This window comes from Alligator mississippiensis, chromosome 1 (assembly GCF_030867095.1).
Source record: "Alligator mississippiensis isolate rAllMis1 chromosome 1, rAllMis1, whole genome shotgun sequence".
Taxonomy (NCBI): Eukaryota; Metazoa; Chordata; order Crocodylia; family Alligatoridae; genus Alligator; species Alligator mississippiensis.
This window is the reverse complement of record NC_081824.1, coordinates 206,977,286-207,001,028: the sequence shown is the minus strand read 5'-3', so window position 1 is coordinate 207,001,028 and position 23,743 is coordinate 206,977,286. Positions and strand designations below refer to the sequence as shown.

At 41.0% G+C, this 23,743-nt stretch overlaps 1 protein-coding gene across 2 annotated transcripts in view; it reads right to left on the bottom strand.

Annotated features, from left to right (window-relative positions):
• The window catches only part of EML6 (EMAP like 6), a 325,901-nt gene that overhangs the window by 107,067 nt on the left and 195,091 nt on the right, over nucleotides 1-23,743 (bottom strand). For both annotated transcript variants that reach the window (XM_019500824.2, XM_059719398.1), the window contains exons 11-15: nucleotides 18,578-18,745; nucleotides 16,946-17,052; nucleotides 11,337-11,455; nucleotides 10,182-10,368; nucleotides 7,632-7,737 (exon numbers count right to left, since the gene is read on the bottom strand). In XM_019500824.2, coding sequence (XP_019356369.1) covers nucleotides 7,632-7,737; nucleotides 10,182-10,368; nucleotides 11,337-11,455; nucleotides 16,946-17,052; nucleotides 18,578-18,745 — 687 coding nt within the window. The remainder of the gene's footprint in view (nucleotides 1-7,631; nucleotides 7,738-10,181; nucleotides 10,369-11,336; nucleotides 11,456-16,945; nucleotides 17,053-18,577; nucleotides 18,746-23,743) is intronic.

The window sequence follows — 23,743 nt, the reverse complement described above, 5'->3', positions numbered from 1 at the left end:
CCTTGTTCCAGCTAGAGCAGTGGGGCAGGGCCAGTCCTGCTCCCTGGAGCAGAAAGCACAGTCCAGCCTAGGGCTGCAAAGCATCTGGGATGCTAGGGGACTCTGATTTAAGTTAAACCAGAAAGGGCTCTGGGACAGATGTTGCATAACCCAATTGGACCCAGATCAGTTAAGTCTGATGCTACATTCAACCAGGTTTATCTTAAACCAGTTTTGGCCATTTTGAAACTGGCTTAATGTGCACTGAACTTCTGTTCTGTTACAGGTTTAAATCAGTTTCTGATGATTTAAACCGGTTTATGTGTAATGTCTGTCCCAAGCCCTGGAGTCTAGGCTATTTCATGAATACAGTGGTGACATTTATAATGACAAAGAAAAAAGAAAAATTAAAATTTAATACAGAAACAGTGTTAGCAGGCAGTATGGAGAGTAAGGATTCACACAACTTTTGTGGGGGGAAAAATTCAGAGAAAAACGGTCATGTAATACTTCAAGAGAAGCTGACATAATCAGAGCAGTAAGATAATTGAACTGCCCAGGTTAAAAGCTGGAGTGGAGCTGGCTTATCTTCTGTTCTTCTTAGGGGAAAGGACTGCAGAGGAGAAAGCACAGAAGAGTGGGGAAGCTGCTTACAGTAGTCAGTGAAATCAGTAGGAGCTGATTGTACACCTTGCAGGAGTAGGTGCAAAGCAATACATTTTAAAGCATTATAGTCTGATCCTTTTGAGCACCTGCTTATGTTTAAGAATTCAGGAAGTGCCATTGGTTTAGAGGACTTCAATGACATGACTCATGTGCTTAAAGTTAGTAGATGCTTGAGTTCATTACTGGACTAAGGTCAGAGTGCTTAGCATGCTGCAGGCCTGAATACTAGGACAATCTAGGTCAGGAAAGAAACACACTGAGGGCTTAAGACAGCAGAGAGAGAAACAGATAGAGATGGAGCTGGGAGTAAAACAGAACTTGAAGGAAGGAGGGTGTTTAATGAACAGGCAAGACGTAGAGAAGTGGGGGAAAAAAGGAGGCTGGAAACCAGAATTGTGTCTGTAAATAAATATAGGAGCGAGGCCTAAGAAGGAAAAGGAAAGGAGATAGAATATATTTTGTTTTGGTATCGTTAGTGCTATAGAAAGGTCTTAAAAGCAGTTCATGTAAACATTTACTATGGCATAATATGTTTTATTTTTTTAAGAAAAAGTGGCTTAAATAGTCTTATAAAATAATTTTTCAATGTGTAAAAATAGGTGCTAAAAGAAAGCACAGTTAATATAGGAAAAAGATATTATAAATGTTAGTAAGAAAAGAACAGGATTTTAACTCTGCACATAGGAAGCATAAAATAAGTATAAAATAAGTTATATATTTTCTGGTTAATAGCCATGGAAAATTACAGGTGTTAAACTAGCCACTAGAGGGCATACACAAACATTGTGTGAATGTAATGGTAATACCAAGAGCCAGAGTAACATGACTTGAAACTAATTCAAGGAAAAAACTAGTATTTGTACTACCTTTACTTACATAGGATCAAACCAGTGAGTATAGTGATGAGATGCATGTCTCCAAACACGTGTTTGTAGAATCAAGGCATAAGGTATTGATGGGATAATAGCTATGGTTATTTTGTTCTTTTTTAATGTTTTATTAAGATCTATCATATAAGGCAAGCTCCAAGTTCATGTTTTAAGTTTACATAAAAATATTGATATTTCTATGTAAAAAGAACAAGAAAATCCTTACTTCTGTTGAAGTAAAACACACACATTTAAAATATCTTTGATGTTAATTAAAGTTTAGAAGCATGTAAATATTGACAAATGAAAACACACTTTCATTAACAGTTATAGCCCTCCTATTGATTTTAAAATAAATATATTTTTCTTTTTTCCTAATCCTTAATAAATTTCTGGTACATTCATAAAGTAGAATAGACTAGCTATGGTAAAAGGGAAATACCTTTAATTTCCATTCATTTTAAGTTACCATTAATATTAGTGGTTATGCTGTTTAGTGGATAAAGAATAATACCACGAAGCTTCCCCTCCCTGTGACCTAGCAGTTCATGAGGGAGAGGAAGCAGCTAGACTGGGTCATAGTGTGGAAACCCCTTAAAAGGGCTGTAATCACCTCCAGGTAGTAGAAGTAGAGATGTTATGGTAGTGTGACTCCATTAGAACCATATCACCAGGGTTTTGGGGTGGTATGGGATTACAGGCAGCTATTGCCTCCGTCATATCTTGGGAGATTTGGGGCAGGGCCACTGCTTTTTCCACAAGGGACAAAGGGTGAAGTATCCAGACATCCTACCACGAAAGCATGATTTTGGAGAAAATTCTAAAAAATCATGATGGAATATTAGTCTCCAGAGGCACCCCCCCCCCCCCCCCCCCCTTCCTGCAGGTATTGTTCTGGTGAGGTGTGATGTGGATCTCTGTATCATGCTTCCACTGAAAAAAAAGGTGACTGATTTTATGCCTGCAACTTCCTATAATTTTTGAAGTGCTGTATTGTTATAAATTCAGTTTTTTAATGCTCATGAAAACTGCTAGATTGAAAAACATTTCTGTAAGTATGAGAAACAAAAACATGATCAGGGTAGTGTGAGCTTCTACACTTTTTCCTGTAATATATCTCATCCTTTGAGGCAACAGTAACTCCATCTTCAGACTCATTTAATTTTTGGTCTTCTTGCTATGATTTTCAGAATTGGGTTTCCAATTAGGAAATTAGATTTAATTTTCACGCTACAGACAAGACACTATATAACAGTTAGCCGCACCTTTAAAGGGGCCTGTTGTAGTTCCAGTTATAATATACAACCTAGGAAGTGGACTAAAGCTACTATTTTAGAGCCACTAAGGGTGATAAGAGTTAATGATGACTTTTTGGTCATGATGTTGGATCTGAACTAGTGAGCAAGATATGAGAAGTTCCTTATTTCATTACCATAACCTAGTCATTTTCATAAATAGTAAAATTAACTATTTCCACATTTGTAAAGGAAATTATGAAAGAAACAGTATCTAATCACAACATATTTCAGGCCTGAGTCCAGATAAGCAGGAGCACAAATTGCTTCAGCGCACACCCCTGCACATGTGCTTTGTTGTGGGACAGATTGTCCTGGCAGCAAAATTTGAAGCATGGCACATTTTAACATTCACCACATGTGGTTTGTGGCACCACAAAGAGGTTTGTGGCATCACAAACTGCAAACCTCTGCTCATCTAGATGTGACCCACATGTACAAAAAAAGTTATAAAAACCCCAAAGAACAGTTCAGCCATCATCAATAAAATGTATCTGATTAATTTAAAGGCCCATTTATATTGCAAGTGTGGTATAAAATAGCTTTAACATAAAGAATAATTGGACACAATGGGCCAATTCCTAATCCATCTCTAAGATGCCCAAGTTAATAAACACGATCTTTATTCACCTTGTACAACAGCCACCAAACCACTAGGATGTCTAGATGCTTATGCATCTCCATTTTGGGCTAGTGCATGTGCTGAGGCATCAGACTCCTCTTAAACTCTCTTGCAATGCTAATCCACCTGGAAGAGTGCCTAATTTCTGTATATGTCCCCAAACCCTTAATTGCAGAAAGACCATAAAGAGGAGGAGGGTCCAGATACCATTAAGAGTTAGGGTACTTTCCCACAAAATTGAAGACCTGAGTTGTAGGCTCTCTTCAGGTATAGGGGGCTTGGAACCCACAGTTTCAACTTCCCAGAAAAATGCTCTCATTCCCAGGCCAGAAGAGGAATGGGCCCTTCTTCTCCATTTTCAGTCGATGTAGAAGTCTCCTCAGTGAGACAGACCCTAGATATGGTGTGTAATTGTTCCCCACTGATAGAAAAGAAGAGAACTACGTGCTTCCTGGAGTGGATTAGGGTCAAGAAAGGCTGACCATCCTTAGAATAGGAGAGTTATGCAACTGTACATGGAGGATTAGGGTTGGTCTCTGGGGGTGCACCAAAATGCCCACTGAGAGAACAGGGCTGCTATGCATCTTCCTGAGTGAATTTGGATCACACTTCTGAGCAAGGGTGAGCACTTGCTGAGTACTCACTGGGTGCATCTACAAGTGCAATTAGGGCAAAGAAATAAAGTTTGCATTGGAATTTATTTCTTCCTGGCACAGTGTTTACACGTGCACCTGGGACTGCAGCATATTGAGCCAGGGTGGAGCAGCCCTGGACTGGCAAGGGCTCTGGATCAGCGTTCCCTCTAAGCTGTGTGGTGTGTGTGTGGCTGCACAGGTGCACCTGGCAGCATGCCATGAGCGCACCTGTGCAACTGTGTACACCGCATGGCACAGAGGGAACACCGCTCCGGGTGGCAGCATTGGGCAGCGGAGGGGTTGGCTGGGGCACAAGGGTGCTACAGTGTTGGGCTCAGTGGTGGGCAGCCCCCACACAGTAGCACCCTCATGTTGCAGCCAGCTCCAGTCACGATCTACATGTGCCTTGTGGTGGCATAAATCACTCCCATTGTAGGATAATACTTGTCCCAGACAGTACTATCCTATGGCAGAGTTAATTAATTTACTGCACCCTAATTCTGGCACACATGTACATGGTGACACTTTACTGTGGAGCTAATTATTCAACTCCTCAGTAAAGCGCATGTGTAGATGCACCCACTCAGTACTGAACTTAGTACCTGTCTCTGGGAAACCCAGATTCCACTTCCAGGTCCTAAAACAGTTTCTGTCTTTTATCCAATGACAATTTAATGTAGAATTCAAAAAGAGTACTGGGAGGGCCCTGGCTGTTTTCAGCATAGTGGCATAATTTCAGCAAGGAGGGGTGAAGAGTGCCCCTCTATATCCAGAAAAGGCAATACCTTAGAAATAAGGATCCTCTCATGGGAGGTGACTGGTTTGACTTCTCTGAGGTAGAGAGAATTGAACCTGCACCTCCCGGTCCACAGGCCACCACTTTAATCAGTAAGTTGTTACACCGGAAGCTGGTTGACTATCTCCTCCTGCTGCCGTATTTATATCTTTTTTTCAGAGTGATTTCTGCTCCTTTTTTTTAAAGAAAGTGCATTGGCACTTACCTTCCTGAGAAATGTTTATGCCGTTGAACCTTGCAGCCCCTCAGTGAGGCTCTTGAGGAGTGGACTTGCATCCCTGTCCTCATCTAGCTCCAAGCCACCGGTGTGCACTGACTGTAAGCAGGTCCCGGCTCAGGACATTGTTTTTGATTCCACTTTGAAATGCATCCCTTTCCCTATGCAATGTAAGTGGAGTACAGCTCCCTGACAGCATTCTGGACTACACTTCAACAATTCAAAATTCAACACTTCAGCACCTTGCTTTTAGACGTTTAAATCCTTATTGGATTTAGCCCTTAACCTATAATTAGATGACGATGGGCAACATTTAAAAAAAATCAGAGTATCCTGATGTTTAATTATCTAAGTCAGAGGTGTCAAACTCATCTGGCTTCCATGCCAGATGAGCAGTGTGAGGCCGGTCCATGGGCCAGATGAATGGCATGTGGCTGGTGCTGCAGGCTAGATCAGACCCATGGCTTCACTCCTACCTCCCTCTGCACATGCTGGATCCAGAGCATGCAGCACTTGCTCTGGCTGGTCAAGTAGTGTGCCACATGCGGCGCCTATGTGGAGCCAGTCTGGGATGTATGCCATTCTGGTCAGTCCAGGACACATGCTGCACACAGCATCCACCCCAGAATGGCTGGGGGAAGAAGAGGGGTGTGCAGCATGCATCCCAGACCAGAAAGAGTGGGTGCTGTGTGTGGCAAGTGCCCAGGACTGACTAGAGCAGGCATTGCATATGGTGCACGTCCCCAACCGGCTGGGGTGGATGCCATGAATAGTGCAGGTCACAGGCTGACTGGGATGCATGCCACATATGGCACATATCCTGGGCCCTGTGCATGGGGTTGATTCAGCGTATGCTGCATGCAGTGTGTGGTTCAACACTGGACCCAGGGGCCAGATAATGGGGCTCCATAGGCTGTATATGTGATGCCCCTGGTACAAGTCACTTTTGAAAGTGGACCTCAAGCTCCTAAATCACTTATTTTGAAAACTGTATCCTATATCAACTGCAATGTATTAAAGGAATATTACTTAATTTTGTGCTGAGCTTATTTTCTGGGGTCAAGAGCAAAGTTCTCATAGAAACTGTCCCCGTACAATTCCCAATAGACTACTGAATAGTACTTTGTCCTATTATGACATGAAGGGCAGATACAATTTTTACTTTTTATGTACAATGGTACAAAGCTTTGAGTACACAAAAGCATAGGAAACATCCTCCCTCCATACATCATCTTTCATTTTTAAAATAATAAACAATAATGGGCATATCTGTGTGTATATATGAACACATACATTTTAGACATATCCTTATATTTTTTATAAATATATAAAAAGAATACATGTACATCTGAATATTTTTCTTCTAATCTTGGATAACCTTCCAAGAAGCCATGCAACCCAATCAGTCCATGCCCATCTCAGAAAAATATGCAAAAGAGGCAAAAGGCAACTGGGTACTGTACTGCCCTCTGCCTCAGACTCACAGCTAAACTAATCACAACTAGGAATTGACTCAGCATGAACATTGCACCCCCCTCTCACTGATATACTCTGGGACTAGGGACAGAAATTAAACATAAACTAGTATAAGTGACTGGAAACCGGTTCAAATCTGTAACACAACAGAAGTTCAGTGCACATAAACTGCTTTCAAAATGGCTGAAACCACTTTTCAGCTTTCAAAATGTCTGAAACCAGTTTAAGATAAACTTGGATGGATATAGTATCAGATTTAACTGATTTAAGGTAAATCAGTTTATTGAACTTCTTCCCAAATCCCCTCCAGATAAGTCCCAGTCCCCAAGCATCCCAGGATGCTTTGCACTTCCCTTGCAAAGCCCTCCTCACAGGGTGGGTGGGTTAGCTTTGGCCCAAGTTGTCTGTTCCAGCTGAGCAGGGAGGCTTGCTCTAGCAACCCCCAGCTTCTGGCCCAGGCCACTGCAGGCATGTGGCTGCATTTCTGGAATCAAAAGTGAAAGTCTCTTCACTTGCTTATTGGCTCAATCTGTGCAGTTTAAATTAACCTGCAAAGACTGAATTGATTCAGCTTTGGGCTTTTTGACTGCCTGTACTTAGCCTAGGTGACTATTTTGTCTGTTCCTAAATCTTCATGCCACCTTGGACTCAGCAACTGAACTGGGTCCACTAATTGCATTCTTGATATTTTATGCCGGAGCTCAGAGAAGTACAGTGTTTTCTAAGGACTGTTTGTGTAAGTAAGAGCATCTGGCCTATTTTTTCTTTGAATAAACTGGCTTGCTTCTCAAGTGCAATCTTCTGGGGCTTGTGCACTCCAGTGCACTCTATTTCTGCCAATAACTTGGCAAGATAGGGACTAAATATATCAACCCAGTTTCAGTGAGAAAAAGGCCCTTTATGTGGTCTCCATACACAAACCTGCTCAGAGGCTTGTACAAAACCCTTTTGAAACTTCTCTGTTATAAAAAGGAGGGTTTATGCACACAACAAAGTTCATTTAAATTTCAGATTGAATGACTACTTTTTAACTGTTGACTACTTTTTAATTTGCCAGACGCTGTGCTGTTGCTTACCTGAAAAATCCAGGGTACATACTCCTCTTTGATGCTGGCCTTTCAGCAATGATAAACACTTTAGTGTCTGGGTATCCCATACATGAATAGCAGCATCTCTTCCAACCTAAATCAGAGAAATAACCTAAGTATCTGTTTTCAACCTAGCATACCACTATCAACAATCAACACTATTTCATTTTCAAAAACCTAAAAAAACCAAACCCAACCCAAAAAACCCTCCTACTCAATCTTCACCAAGACCTTTTCTCCTGAGTTTTTCCATTGCTGTTTTTTCCTCCTGATCACCACGTCTCTCTTACTAGAACCCATCTGTTCCTGCATCATTGCCCTGTGACCTCATCTTTCCATGATTTTTGTCAATATTCAGGCCTCCTTTATCATCCTGTCTCTCCTTCCCTGCTTTGTTCTCTTCTCCTCTGACTACTTCATCAGTGTCACCCACTCCACGCCCAATTCCTGACTCCTTTCTCCCCTTTCCCATTATAAGATGCATTATGCTAATACCCTTCCCTAGTTCAAACTCAGAATTTTCTTCTTTATATTTGTTCTCTTTTGTCTTGTTCTTATGGTGTTCTCATGGTTCTAATGTCCCACAGCAGTGCTAATTCCCCCTACAAATTCACTTTTTTCTTTTGTCCTTCTGCTGCTTCTTCTCTGCCATTGATGTTGACCCTTCTTTCTTACTCTCCTTCAACCCTTCTAATCTTTTTCTTCCAGTCTCATGACCTTTGTGCCTCAGTCTCATCAGGTTCCTTCTTCTCTGTGTATAAGTGTATTTTTGTCCCCCCGCCCCCTGACTTCAAAAACAAACTATAAACCCCTCATGCAAGACTTTTGCTTCCCATTAAATTAACACCCAGTCTTTCTTCTCTTGTTCATTTTCAGAAGTTGAGTCTGACTATTGCTACTTCTTGGAAAATTTCCAAGAGATGACTTCTCTCTATCCACACCACCAAATTCTCATCTTGTCCCTTATCTTGTATATGACTGACTGCAACTTCCTTTTTACTAGCTTCACCAGCTGCCATTTTGCTTTATCACCTCTTTTCACTCAGCTCTGCCTAAGCATCTTGCTCAGAAATTTGAGCTTTTAAATCAGGAAAGTCTTTTACTTGATTTTTGTTTTGGCACCAGACTTTCCATTTTCTAGGAATAATGGAATAGTGGGCTTTCCATTACTGCTTTCCTCACTGCAGTTAAGGAGCTATTTAGGTGGCAAAATAGTTCATCTGTGGGTTTCCAAGCAGGAAAGTGTTCCTCCATGTGATATACAGGGATCCGAGTTTTCTGAGTCCCATGGAAAAACAGAGAAAAACACAAATTTTCCCCTTTACCCAAGGACAACACAGATTTCTCATTTTAACGAAGAAACCTGTGGATTTTGCACTTTTGCAAAGAGCTTTCTGCAGGCTGGTAGAGTTCCAGCCTGTAAGGAGCTGGGGGGAGCGGGAGGAGGGCAGTCAGGCAGGGTGTGTCATGTGTGTATATGCACATGGCTGCCAGGGAACCTAGGGAGCAGCTCCTGCAGGTATGTCTGACAGGGGGTGGAGATTGAGGCCTCCATAGGGAGAGAGGGAGTGAGTTGGGCAGAGCTGGGGCTGGGGTGCTGCCCAGCCAGGTGGTGCATGAGGCTTGGGGCCCAGGGCCAGAATGCATAGCTGCAGGGCCCCAGTGGGGAGTGGGTCGGGGCCACAGGCAGCTCGTCCAGAGGGCGGAGGTGGGGCTGGCTCCCCACCGCTGCATGCACTCCTGTGAGGGCAGGGGGATCTGTGCCCCCTAGGTCCCCCTGATCTGTGCGCAGGGTGGGGGTGGGCTTGGGCTCCCCACCATGCTGCCTTCCCCCATGACCTCCACAGTCTAGCGGGTGTGACCCAGTATGGCAGGGCACCAGTGGAGCTGCGTGGGGGAGCTTCTTGCCACTGCAAGCCCCACGCTGTCCTGGTGACACATTCCCTGCCCGTGTGGCAGCAGTGGGGACAATGGTACAGGGTTGTCCCCCCACTACTGCTGTGCAGGTAGGGGACACATTGCCAGGGCAGTGCAGAGCTCGCAGCAGCAGGGAGCTTCCCTGTGTGGCCCTGCTCTCCCCTGCTGCGATGGAGAAGGCGCAGGGGTGGGAGTGAGGGGCAACAGCAAGGCCAGGGGCTTGTGGCTTGGGAGTGAGGGGCCTGGACCTGTGTTCTCTCAGTTAAGGGGGTTGGAGGAGCTCTGATTTTCCATGATAAAAAAAACCCAAAATCAAATACCAAAAAATGTGTAAGTATTTAGTAATTTACTTTATTATAGTGATTGAGGCACTGGTAGACTTCCAAATTGCTTTAAAATTATAAATATATCAATAAAACATTGTGTTCAACTGATACCTATATAATAGTGGCTTTCATTTTAATCACAGATTTTGGGTTTTTAATCAGAGAATTTGCGATTTTTTATCAGGGAAAACTAGAATCCATGATGATAAAGATACTCAAGCTTCTTTGATGCAATATATACAAATCATAAGAGAGTCCCCTCATTTTTTGCCCAGTGTGACTTGTAGATACACACCTGTCCAGTAGCAACATAGTCCTTCACTGGATGGATAGCTAGGCTGAGGATGTCATCATCATGACCAAGATACAGTCTTTGGGTGTGTTGTTGCCTATTGTACACAACAGCAACAGCTGCAATATGGTAAACTACCTCTCCAGTTTGTGTGTAGAACAAATTATTTCGACAGTCATAGCCTCTGTAACTGAAATAAATATAAAGTAAGCAATGTCAAAGACTGTATCAAAAATATTTCCATGCTTCAGGGGAAAACTATCTAGCTGTGCAAACAATGTCACATTAGGTTGAAAAGCCATTCGCAAAGAGTAAAGCTGTGATATAAACTTGGGTTGCATAAAAATATCATAATATACAGGCTGACTACATCCATTGAAAAAGCTTACATGTAATACATAATTATTAGCAACTAGAGTTGTGTGAAACTCCATCGCTTTCTTTGCATTGATTTTGTAACTGTTTTCTTTACACGCATAGGGCTGTCTCTCCAGTTTCATTTTAAGTTTCACGATTAATCTGAACCAAAAATTAATCCAAGATTGATCTGATTTTATGACATCCATCTGATTTTATGACAAAATCATGAGGAACTACAGGTGCCATATGGTACAGATGAAGTTCAAGTTCATATGAAATTATGCCCAGAAAAGTTATGCATGGTCTTGGGTTCTGCTGCAAACCTATCATACATTCCTTAAGCAATTATAACAACCACAATCAAGAAATTCAGCTAATGAAAATATTCATTGTTCCAGAACATATCAGGTAATCAGCTGTTAGTTTAAAATGTGGCTTTACCTAAAAAAAATAAAGATATTATTTAGCTATATTGGTACAGTTTTAATTTTACCTCTTCTTTAATGAAAACTTTAAAATAAAATAAATGTACAGCTGATACTCCAATTTCTACTACAGTAAGGGTTAGGTCATTTAATTAAACTGTAGGTAAAGCAGTACAATATTTTATGCCAAATATTTCAAAATAAAATGGTCAAGATGTTAATACATATGTATTCTGTGTATTTGTTTAGGAACTGTCCTATTCAGTTGAATAGGGAAGAAAACGCACATTTTTTCTAGAAAAGCTGCTTTTCATTAGCTTATGGTTTACAAAAGACAAAAAGTCCAAGAACCGTTACTTAATAGTTACTATACCCATGTATAAACTGCAATTTTAAACTGTCCTCAGGCGCTCTCTCTCTTTTAAGGAAGGGCACTGAATGTTTTTTTTCTTTACTTTGTTGTTTCAGCTGAGGTAGATCTTCTTTGTAAACCTAAAGAATAACAGTTAAACTTAATTACACATCATTAGTTTCCTTAATATAAATACATTTGGACCAGCTCCCTTAACCATTTTTAATTGTTATTCTTAGTTCTAAACTAACACAACTCGTAAGTCATCACTGCCCCTTCCCTATAGAGTTCAAGATAATGACACGATTTTTGCAGGGAGATGTAATGGTATAGGACATTGATGGAATCAAGGCCTTCTTAATCAAGATATTTTCTGTGTTATCTATTGAAAATGATTTTTAGTATTAACAACTCTTTAATTTTTTTCTCAACTTCATACTTGATTTGTTAATATAGGTACTTAAACTATACACGATAATGAACAAATTCCATCAAGGAGTTCTATGATATATGCAGTGAGCTCAGAGGTTACATAATCTGCAAATATCACCAGAATCCCGAAAAAGAATTATCGTTTTATCCATGCACTAAAGATACAAATTATTAAACATGTAAATCTCTTAGATAAGTACTGGAGCTGATAGCTTTTGAAGCCATGTCGAGGCTGCCATCAAGTAAATCCACTAGAATTCTAAAACATGGCTTTAAATTATTTTTCTCTATCTGCATTTCTTGATTTTAGTCAAAGTGGAGAGAATAAAAATTTCTTGCAAAAAACTAATTCTAATCTGATTGCTAAAAATTTCACTACACTGAGGTTCACATAAATTCAGGTAAGTATCTGAAATTCTGGTTGCCCAAACAAACAGAACTTCTAGACATTTTACCTGCTGCTAGAAAGTACTGTACTGAATATATATGCTTGTCTTATCTGATTTAAGCACCACCTCCACAATTTTACAAAGGATGCTACCATTAAACAGCGTATATTATGGATAAAAAGAATCCTAAGCACTGGAGGAGTCTCTGTATCATTTTCACTGACAACTTCAACTGAAAGCAATGGAGAGCTGTGCTTTGAATTTAAAAGTACTATATTTAATGCTAAGGACTCTGAAAAATTGGTTCCTGTGTGTCTCAAACTGGGCACAAAACGTGGACACTTTTGATGTCAGTTACTGTTCCACGGCTCCTCATCTGCAGAATGAAGATAGTACAATCTCCTCAACTCCACTGAAGTGTAAAGATAATTTAATTAATGTTTGCTTAGCACTCTGCTACTGCAGTGAAGAGCACCATACAAAAGCCTATGAGGAAACAGGTAATTCTCTTTTCAAAGAACTGATTTGAATAGTGCATAGTACATAAAGCAAAGGGTCACACATGGAAAATTAAGCATGAGACTGTGTAATTAATTCATTAAAATATTAAGCTAAATTAAAATCATATTGCGATACACACATACTACAGGGTAGCAGACACCCTTCATTCTCGATAAATATCTGTAGTAGTTAAATTCCCTTTTGGATTAAGCTAAAATAATAAAAACCACTTCCAAAAACTGGGGCCACATACAGAGGTAACTGGAAGCTAAGAAGTGTCAGCAAAGAGATTTCACTGGGGATGAATGCAAATGCAGAAGGTGGGCTACTTTTTGTAGAGGTATATGTGCCTAGGAGCAAAAGAATGCAGCAATCTTCAGAGAACAGGTAGAGAGAAGGAGCAAGAAAATCAATGAGAAAGCAAGAAAAGTAGTTGTAGCATGAGTCTGTGAGAAAAGCCAGGAGAGAGGACTTTATGGATGAATAGTGACTGAAAAGAGCCTTGGGACTATAAAGACAAAGTCTTTCTTTTGATTGATTCCTACTGTGTTAGAGAGACAGGATGCAGTAGCGTAACTAGGGGTGGACAAATGGGGTACCAGCCTCAGGTGCTGACTTAGAGGGAGCACAAGATTGGCAGTGGACACCACTGCTAGTCCAGCCACTGCCACTGTCACTGCCCTGGGTGCTGAATTTGCCTGTTATGCCTTGGACAGGACATAGTATTGCATCCTGATTATTTGACTTCATTATCAATTTTTCCTCCTAATGAAAACAATGCATAAGCTTATGAATATTGGGTTTCCGCATGTTCCAAAATGGAAACAATACTATACACATTGTAATGGGAGACCCCTAGCCCTACTACTGAGAGCGGAAAAGTAAGAAGTAGAGGGAGCTGTGCATTTAAGGCTGATGGCTGAGATTGGAAGCACTGCTCCTACTGGACTGTGTAACCCAAGTAGCAGGATGCACTTGACAGAAGGTCCTGGTAGTGGAAGGGAGAGGAGCTCTAGTGGTGTGTGAAATGGGCTGTATTCGATTCAGATTCAGCCCAAATCAGGGACAGTGATTCAATTCATTGATTCAGATCACTGTCCCCAATTCGATTTGGCTGAATCTGAAGATTCGATGCTGATTCAGAGAATCAGCGATTCAGCCATAGACACAGCTTTAAATGTTTTTTCTACATGCCTTGAGGTACCACACGCGGCTCATGAGCACTGAGGTGCTTGGACAGATGGATCATCCCACAGGAGCGTGGGGGGTGGGGGACACATGCTCAGCAGCAAACCCAGAAGTGGACTGGAAGTACTTCTGATCCACTTCCGGGTTCACCAGAGAGTGAGCTGAGGGCCCCCCCTGTACCTCCCTGGCTCGGCAATCAGCCACAGGGGGACCCCGGGTGCCCTCCCCAGACCCAGGAGGCACCAGTCACTGAGCTGGGGAGGCATGGGGGGCCCCCGTGCGCTCTCCGGTGGACCTGGAAGTGCTTCTGGTTCACTTATGGGTCTGCTGCCAAGCGCGCTGGGGAGACCCCCCACCCCCACCCCCGCACTCCTGTGGGATGCTCCATACACCCCACCATCACAGCATTCATGGGTCGCCTGGTACCTTGAGGCATGTAGAAAAAACATTTAAAGCTGTGTCTATGTCTGAATCACCAAATCTTTCCAAACCTCTCTGAATTGATTTGGAGGGTTCCAATTCAATTTGGAGAAATTAAAGGGTCTCCTGATTCAATTCTGATTTGGAGATTTGGCCACCGAATCAGGCCAACTCTCCGTCAAATTGAATCAGGGACCAAAGCTTCGCACAGCCCTAAGGAGCTCCTATGAGGTGTAGCTGGTAAAGCTGGATCCCAGAACCTCAACTGAGAAGCTCAGCTGTGTAAGGAAGGCCTGGTGAGAGGCTGGAGTAGGAAGTGAAATTTGATGGATTGTGATTTGACTGAGAGGCATGGGGTAGCTGTGAGGGGAGAGGGGAGGCTGTAGCTGTACTACCTTAAAGGAGTGTCACATGCAACTACTGGGAGCTGATGAGTTGCTTAGGACTGATTTGGGATTGGATGGACTAGTTTGGGCTGGGTTCACTGGGTGACCTGATTTGGGGTGCTAAGGCTTGGAGACTGATTTGGTAGAAGGTGTGGGAGTCCAAGATGAGACAGTTATAAGGGCCTGGAAAGGGAGCACTTTGAGGCTGGCAGGAAGAGGTAAATGAAGTTACTTCCCCCTGACCAGGCTGAGGACCTACACCGAAATTAGCAACATCAAAGGTGTGGCAAGTGAGTGGACTAGGCATCTGGGTGGTCAGTTGGGCAGATAGATGGGAACTAACCTCTAGGACTAGGGACAAACATTAAAAAAGCCTGAGCCTGAATTGATTCAATCTTTGCAGGTTAGTCTAACCTGGCTAGGCTGAACCAGTTTGTAACCAGGCAGACATTCTCTCTGGACCAAGGAAATTCAGACACATGCCTGCAGTGGCTCAGGACAGAAGCTGGGGGGGGGGGAGGGGAGGCGCACTAAAGCAGCCCTTCCTTCCCTTGCACAGTGATGAGCTGAGGGACCGGGGGGGCAGGAGGGATGGGGTGTGGCCAGAACCCGGCAGGACAATCTGATTAGGGAGGTCTGCCTGCACTATCCCAGGCTTTTACCTGCTTGCTGCTCAAGGGGCAGGAGTGTTGCCAGACCCCAGCCTCTTGCTAGCGCTCTGAGGCAAGGGGGGAGGGTGCAGTGCATGCATCTGTTGATGATATGGAGCTTTTCAATCTCCCTCCCCACTTCTTTACAAAACAATAGCCTCTCTCCATTACTTCAAACTCTTCTTAAACATCTTACCAGCTGACCTGTTGATTAGCTCCAAATAGCCCTAAGCGGTCACTGTTCTGTCTGCCTGTTCCAGTGAAATTGGAGACACACACACGTCTGCATTAGCTAGCATACCACATGCCTGGGGTCCATGGGGCTGGGGTCCCTGCTGTGGGAGATGGGAGGGAGGGAAGGGGGGATTTCCTGCTTGAGCAGCAAGCAGGGGGTAGGGCAGGGGGCAGCCAGACAGATCCTGCTGTGCCTGCAAGTCTCTGCCAGAGCTCCAGCCAGGGAACAGAGGGGAGGGGCCAGCCCTGCTGTGGAAAAGAGAGCCCTGCCCAGCCCAGAGAGCATGCCAGGATTTTAAACCAGTAAGGGGTCTGGGATAGACACTGCATAAACTGGTTTGAGCCAAATCAGTCTCTACTGAATACATTCAACCAGGTTTATCTCAAATCAGTTTCAGCCATTTTCAAACTGGTTTATGTGCACTGAACATCTGCTCTGTTACAGGTTTAAACCAGTTTCTGATCAATTAAACTGGTTTATGTGTAATGTCTGTCCCTATCCTGGGGGACATCTGGTAGCTCTAAAATTTTGAGGGTCTGTCACATAAATAGATATCTCGGGACTAATTTCTAGAATAAAATATCCCATGCATTTCTGTGAAAATGAAATGTGTTTTAGATGCAACTACCCATTTAAAACATTACATAATACAGAGACAAGGCATATGCTACTTTGGCTTTTATTTTAAAAAGATAAAACTTAACATTAAAATCAGATAAGAGAGTAAAATGCCAAAAAATACACCAACCCAGTAAGAAAAAGAATCTTATTTAGGCTTATGTTCTTCTTACAAACAAAATTTGTAATTATTTTACAAACACAGTAGTACTAAACATGTGAAAGTCCCTTAAGCATAGTAAGTGCTTATTGCAAACCCAGTTTTACTTCATGCAAAGATACTATGAAAATAGATTGATATTTACCTTCTGAATAAGAAGAGAACCTGCCACAAAAAAACTAAGATTCACTAAGAAGAGTATTCTGCTTTGAGTAGGCAGGAACTTACATAAAAAAAATCATTATCCTCATTTTGCCAATAAGGCTTGAGAGACCCCCAGGACTGAAGAGTCTTGTCTGTGACTAGGACAGAGCTGGAAACAGTAACCAACTCATAAAATCCATATAACCACAAGACCATCCTTCCTCTTTAGGGCATATTCTTTATTAAATAAAAGCGCACATCTGCCAGAACTTGATTTTTGTACTTACAGATACTATTTCTTAAAGCCTTCCTAAATATTTATAGAAAAAGTGAACTCTGCTTTCATTTTTTTATTTGGTTGTATAATCATGATAAATGCTGCCAAAATAATTTTCTCAAAGCAGATTGATGAATTTATGGCAGCCTTATTTGATGCGGCTCACCAAAAAGCTACAATAGATTATTAGATAGCTGGTTTTCTATCACTGTCCTTTAATTTTGACTCACCTGGCGATCATAGTTGATTTGAGCTTCTTGTTCGATATCTGAGTCAAGCTCTGGCACATCAGACAAATCAGAATCTGATTCTTCACTATGCGAATCGATACTGCCCTCTGAGTTTAAAAAAAAAAATCACATATACTATAGCAGTTACCATCTCATCAGAAAATATGTGATATTTTCATAAAGCTTCTAGATTAAGGGCAATGAATGCAAAGCCTTCAAGAGCTTTAAAGTGTTTGCAAAAATTATTTTGACTAGGTAAATATTCTGGTTATATAAAGAAAGGCATTAATCCCTTTTTTTCAATATCCAGGTCAGCGCTGCAAAAACCCCTGAATAATTATTGCTATAATTCACTGCACTGGAATTACACCATATCTGTAAATAACTGTGATTGTGGGAATGCACTAAAATTACAAGGGGTTCCTTAAACTCTGTGGGCAGCATGGTCTCCCCCTTTGTTTGAAGCATTTGTTATATCAAATATTTATAATTAATTTCTGCAGTCTAGGAGATACTTTTGCTGCAGGGGAATTCAACTTTCAGTAGCAGGATTTACCATAATGTACTTTTCATGTTTCTACTGAATATTACAGGTGCAATAAACATGACAGGTAAAATTTTCAACTGTAATCATCTAAACCACACAAACCTCATGTGGGGACATGTGCCCATATTCGCACTTCAGCACACACAAACAGCTATATGCTCTTTTCATGCACTATTAGGATTTGGTCATGCAATTTAGAATCTAGTTAGATAATTGACATTGATTTAGTGAAACTCTGTTTTTAAGGTTTAATGTGCCTCAAAAAACTCACCCAAAACAAACAAACAAACAAACAAAAAATATTGGTCTCTTCCTTAGCCTATAATCTGCATCCTGCATCAGTGGACCTAGCTTGGGATAAAAGCATAAAAAAGCATAGAAGCATTAAAAAAAACAAGGAAGGGATCTCATGTAGCTATCTAGCCCGATCCTTTAGCTCAAAGCAAAATCACCTCTGTCGAAAACATCCCAGATAATCGTTTGTCTAACCTGAATTTAAAAGCTTTCAATGAGGGAGAATCCACAACCTCTCTTGGTGCGACAGGATCTAATTCACAATTCACACAGTTCCTGCCATGCTACATGTGATGGGGCTCCCAGCCTCAGGGGAGATCCTGCTACACATGCAACAACAACAAAAAAAAAGCTTGATAGCAGCCAGTTATAAAGTTAGTACACATTTTAGAGGTCTAACTTGATAGCTGGTTTGAGCTTTTATCATGTGTAGCTGATCTCCACGTAACTGTGCATTTAAGCAGTTAATTGCACAATAGCTGTAACATTTAAAGGGGGCCTAACTTACATTTCCCATGTTGCAATTCAAGTTCATTATTTCCTGTCCTGCTCCTGTGGATACACATAGTAGCTGATCATCAGCCAATGATAACAATCCAGACTATTATTTTTATTGGTGTAAAGGTGAAACAAAAAGACCCTGAACATGCTGGATGCTTTCCAGGAATTAATAACAGAAAAAAATGTCTTCCCCTTCAACTCTTCAGTGTTGCACCCTTCTCTCATTTTTCTGAACAAAAATATAACTAAATAAATACTGTCAACAAACATTTAGAAAGTGGTACTTTTACCTTGGGATGCAGTTTCAAGGATTCCATTTGTTACACCTTCTGGAATAAATCTCCATTGAAAAACAGAGTGATCAGCACCTCCTGTACTTAACACCCACTGAAAATCATGTGACCACCGGACATTAGTTACGTGGGCTGAGTGGCCAACATATTTTCTAAATTTAGCTCCTGAAATACAAAAAATAAATTATTAATGTGTGACAATCCACAGGTCACTGCATGAACAACACACACAAACAGGGATAGTTCATATTCATTATACTTTTTTTTTAGTGGGAACATAAATAAAAATCTTCCTGGTGTCCTGTATACTCTAGTACACTGATCCTTATTCCAAAATGTACAAACACTTCATCTTGAGCTTCTACCATCCTAACTACTTGATTGTATGGCTAAAAGATCAGCACAGTAGCAAAGCAGCAGCATGGTATTGTAAAAAATGAAAACAAACCAAAACAAAAAACACCACATTCAGGAAGACCATCTAATCCCCAACTTTCACTCTCTCACAGACAGTTTTATTGCCTTTATTTAGTTTTTTGAAGTCAGGACAGTTTGTTAGTTAAATCCAGCCTAATTTTAACTTCTTTCTAATCTAAACAAAACTTCAGCTGAAGTTTAAGAATAATGACAAAAGCCCATTACCACCAGAACAAAGACTTTCCCTATATCCTTTGTGCAGTTCTGGAAGCCTGACCAGAACATGGTGTAGACGCTAATGATGATCCCTGCCACAAATCTAAAGGTTAATTAGCTTAGTATATTCAGTATTTGCCTATGCAGAGTAATCTTCTGAAGTCAGAATTTTCCAAGGGGATTCTATAAATGTTCCATTTACAAATGTCTGTTCCTTAATGATAGACGGAGGCAACAAATTGAGACTGGACACAACTACATGCTAATTAGAATTGTTATGGCTGGTGACAATACAACATGTGGATAATTTATTTTCTGGAAGATCCTCTGCATCTCTGTGGAAATGCAATTCTTCCTGCTTTGGAAGCTGGCTCTCTATTGAAGCAGCCATCTCTCTGGCCAGGAATTTTGGGTGGTAGCCATCTTCATAAAAGATCCCTGAATGCAGTAATCTGTACACTACCATTTTCAAACAAGAGACATTGACTGAAATCTTGACTATTGAAATCAGTGGGAGTTTTACCGTTGATTTCAATAGTGTCAAGTCTCCTACATGGCAGTAGACAGCATTTTCATTATTTGGAATCATTTGTCAGGCTGTCACCAGGCAGAAAATCTGAGTGATGTCTTGAGGAAAAGGGCAATGTAAAGAGATAATAACCGCATGGTTTTGAAAAGAGATAACCTTTTGGACCTCTTCTAAAGTTAATTTGAGCACATAAGCTAACATTTTATAAATAAATGCTTATTTACAACAGTTTTTAAGTAAGGTCAGAATAAACAATATGTTGCAGTGCTAACAAAATCTTTCAGTATATGAAACATCAAAAATATTGAATGCCATCTTTTACAGATCCATTACTCTTCATTGCTCTTTCAGGAGGCAAAATGTCAAGCAATAATAACCCATCACACTGTTTCATAATGAATGAGCACATTTCTAGGTGCTGGCCTTATTCCTCTGCCACGCAAATATTTAACGCCTCTTAGGTGGACAAGGCACTAACAAATATGTGCAGGAGTTGTTTTTTTCCTCACCCTGGCTGATTGTTCTCTCTCTCTCTCATTTATAAAAACTGCGCCAGACATATTAATTATGAACTTTACTTCATAAAGCATGTCTGTGTACACAATCAGCATTACCAGTAAGACATGTTTTTTGTTTTTGTGATGTGCTTGTTTTCCTTTATCACCACCTTTATCTTTTGCTAACATGCTTCTGAACTGAGCCCTGATAACTGACAGTATATGTCCTCAGCTCAGATCAATGATTAATTACCTGGAAATGTATGTTTATGTTTATCATACATCCAAAATGCACCAGAAACTGTGCATTTGTTTCAGCTTTTTCTCTGTGTATTTTATGACAAGAGATGAACATGAATTTTCTTCTTCCTTAAATCCTTAAATTTCCCTCCTTCTTAATTAATACTATGGTAATCCCACGACAGGATCATTTATCAGATTGAATAGTAACTACTCAAGGTAAATAAAGCTGACAATTTCCTGTGAGAAGCCACTATTGTGAGAAGGCCACTCTTTCTGGTAGAAATCTTTCACCCAGTTGTTGGTGCAGGCTTTAGGGCTTAGCTGAAACTTTCCCCCTGCTGTACTGCTCTTCTGGCACTTTTCCCCTCCTGGAGGTGGTGGAGCTGGGGGAGCTACACCCCTTTTTTAGAGCCAGTTTTTCCAATCCTGCCTAATTGCTTTCCTGCCCAGGGTAAGGGATGGCTAAGAAATGGGCCGAGGAAAAATTGCATTCTGCCCAAAAAGCCAAACAAACTTCCCAGGGAGACACTTAAAGAGGTGATAAAGTAGGGAAGGTGGACAGTTCTTTTTACCTCCTAGCTTTCCTTAACCTTTCTGAAGTGCATGTGAGCAATAGCTGCTGCAAATGCCACAAGACGTGGAGATGAAGAGCTGCAGTCCCTGAGACATGGCTGGGAATTCAGCAGAGCCACTATTACGCTAACCTCTTAGTTGGCTGAGCCACTGGTCTCTGCAGGGCAGAGAAAACCGCAGAGTGGTGCAGTGTTGTGGACTCACACAAAATCACAAATAATTGGATTTTAGCTTGGACAAATGACAATCTAAGAAACTGTAGCCCTGACATGCTTTTCAGCCTTATTAAAAAGTTCTGATTGGCTGCCTTCTGCCAATTCCCCACTTCCTGAGGAAAAACGGCCAATTGGGGCAGCTGCAGGAGGTAGACAGGGCCTGCCCCCTCCTTCCTGTGATCCTACAACACCGTGTTTGGGAAGGAGAGAATTAGCACTACACCACCATAGGATAGGGAGGAAGATGGTGAAGATCCTATCCAGACCTAAATCCTTAACTCCTGGGATTACCATAAGGCAGCATTTACACAATTTGATCTCCATGACATGGGTCTTCAAGCAAAAATTCCTCCAGGGGAAACCAAACTTGTGTTATTCATTAACCATTTTTAGAAGTTAGCGTTATTATAGTTGTCAGCAAACACCCCAGGGTGGGTGAGAGTTTAAAATGTGAAGGCAATCCGAAAATATGATAGAATCTTTTAAAATAAAAGTTTGGGGTGAGCCCCATGATTTTTTTGCAGTCTGGCTTGTGATTGCAGAACTTTTTGGCAGTATTACATATCCACATTGCCAGCAGGCTAAAGCTTCTCTTGTAACATATCTGTGGACTTTCATATGATAAAGTAGCTAGCTCTTTCAACAGCTGTATTTCCAAAATATTTTTCAATGAGTCCACTCTTATAAAACAATGTTTCTGATGGCATTTTATGGTAGTTTCCTTCCACAGAAATTTAGATTCTGGGCTAAAATAAAGCTAACCATATTTAAATTAGCTTTATATGTCTGATTTCAGGTACGTGGATGGCCTCAGAATAAGGCTGGATTTTACTGTATACATTAGCCAAGATTTCTTATGAAAACTGTAGACAATAATCTAATACAAAATTAGAAAACTTGCATTTGGAACTGTGGATGTACCTTTCATTTCTATTTAAATTTAGCACAGAACTAAATGTCAGTATAAACTCATCTAAACTAGACATTAATATTCATTTTTATTTAAAGGCATATTTCTTGACTGGAAATTGCAGAATCATATTTCTCATCTTCATCATCCATTAATACTAATGGGTTATACACAGACACTTTTGCTCACTAGTAAAAAGATCAGGTAAACAAATTGATAAGATGTGAGGTTATATAGTAAAGAAATTGTTTTACTGAATGTTGCTTACTGGACTGAATAAATGCTGTATGCAGCACTGGATACATGCTGAAGTACCAGATGCAGAGCTGGTTTTAGGAATGTGCAACACAGGCAGTTTCACAGAGCACGGTCTACTTTACACCAAGCCCCAGATGACTTTCATTGACAAACCCTGCAGTCTGAGTTTTCAGTGTGCTGAGGAAGGCACCATATTTCTGCCTGGTCTTAGGTCACATAGCCACAGTACATCTATATGCTCTGCTCAGCAACCATGTATCATTGCAACTATTTAACCATTCTCCTCTCTTTATAACGAGGAAGAATATTCCTTTCTAAAGAGGAGAATCTCCTTTCCTGCAACCTCAGTCTCATCTATAAATTTCTAAAAACACCCTAAACCAAAAAGTTGTTTCTACAAAATAAGGGCAATAATGACCTGCTTTCCAGATGGAGAGAATGCAACAACTGGTGTAGAGATATAGAAAGTAACTATATCAGATAAGACCTGACTTGAACTTATCTTTTGCTTAGGATCAGATATACATTTGCTACCTTACACTGAATATATTATTAATCAGGAGGCCAAATTTACACCCCAGGATACTGGTGTCTTTTATCTATAAAATAGGTGCAGAATGAGCTTCCCACAAAAAAACCCTGTCCATCCATATACCCCAGTATAGACCTGGTGTGAGCTCTGCTACAGAAAAGAAGGTGTTTCCAGCAAACCAAATTCAAGAGGTTCAGATGAAGTAATGTTATCACTATATTGTCTCCACTAGACCTTTTTTGCCCCTTGCTCCTCATCATTCTTCTCACACAGCCTCTCCAGTATTCTTCAGTCTTAATTTCCTGTACCATACATATCAATTCACAATCTGTTCAATTCAGTTCCCCCCGCCAAGACATGATAGCTCTGGTAGACTCCCAAATACTGCTGTACCTACTCAATCTTTTAAATTCTATTGAGATGTTCATTTTTCTTTTTATCAGGTGGTCTACTTCCACTAACTCTGAGTTGTGCACTGTAGCCTGGGCTGGGGCATATGAAGCTGAAGATTATGTGCAATTTAAAATGGAGTTATTGGTCCTAGTCAGGACAAACAATAACTTTGCTTGTAAAATAAGGCGTAGGAAGGGGTAATGGCCACAGGCAGGCTTGAGTGGTGTGCTGTTGGTCTGCTGGAAGGGAAGGGATTAAGCCATGATTGTAAACTAAGAAGTGGCTGGGGCAAGTGATAAATACAACAGTAGATAACACCCAGAAGCTGATTTTAACTCTTTAAAATCTCATATCTAAAATTATTGAAAGGGAATTGATAA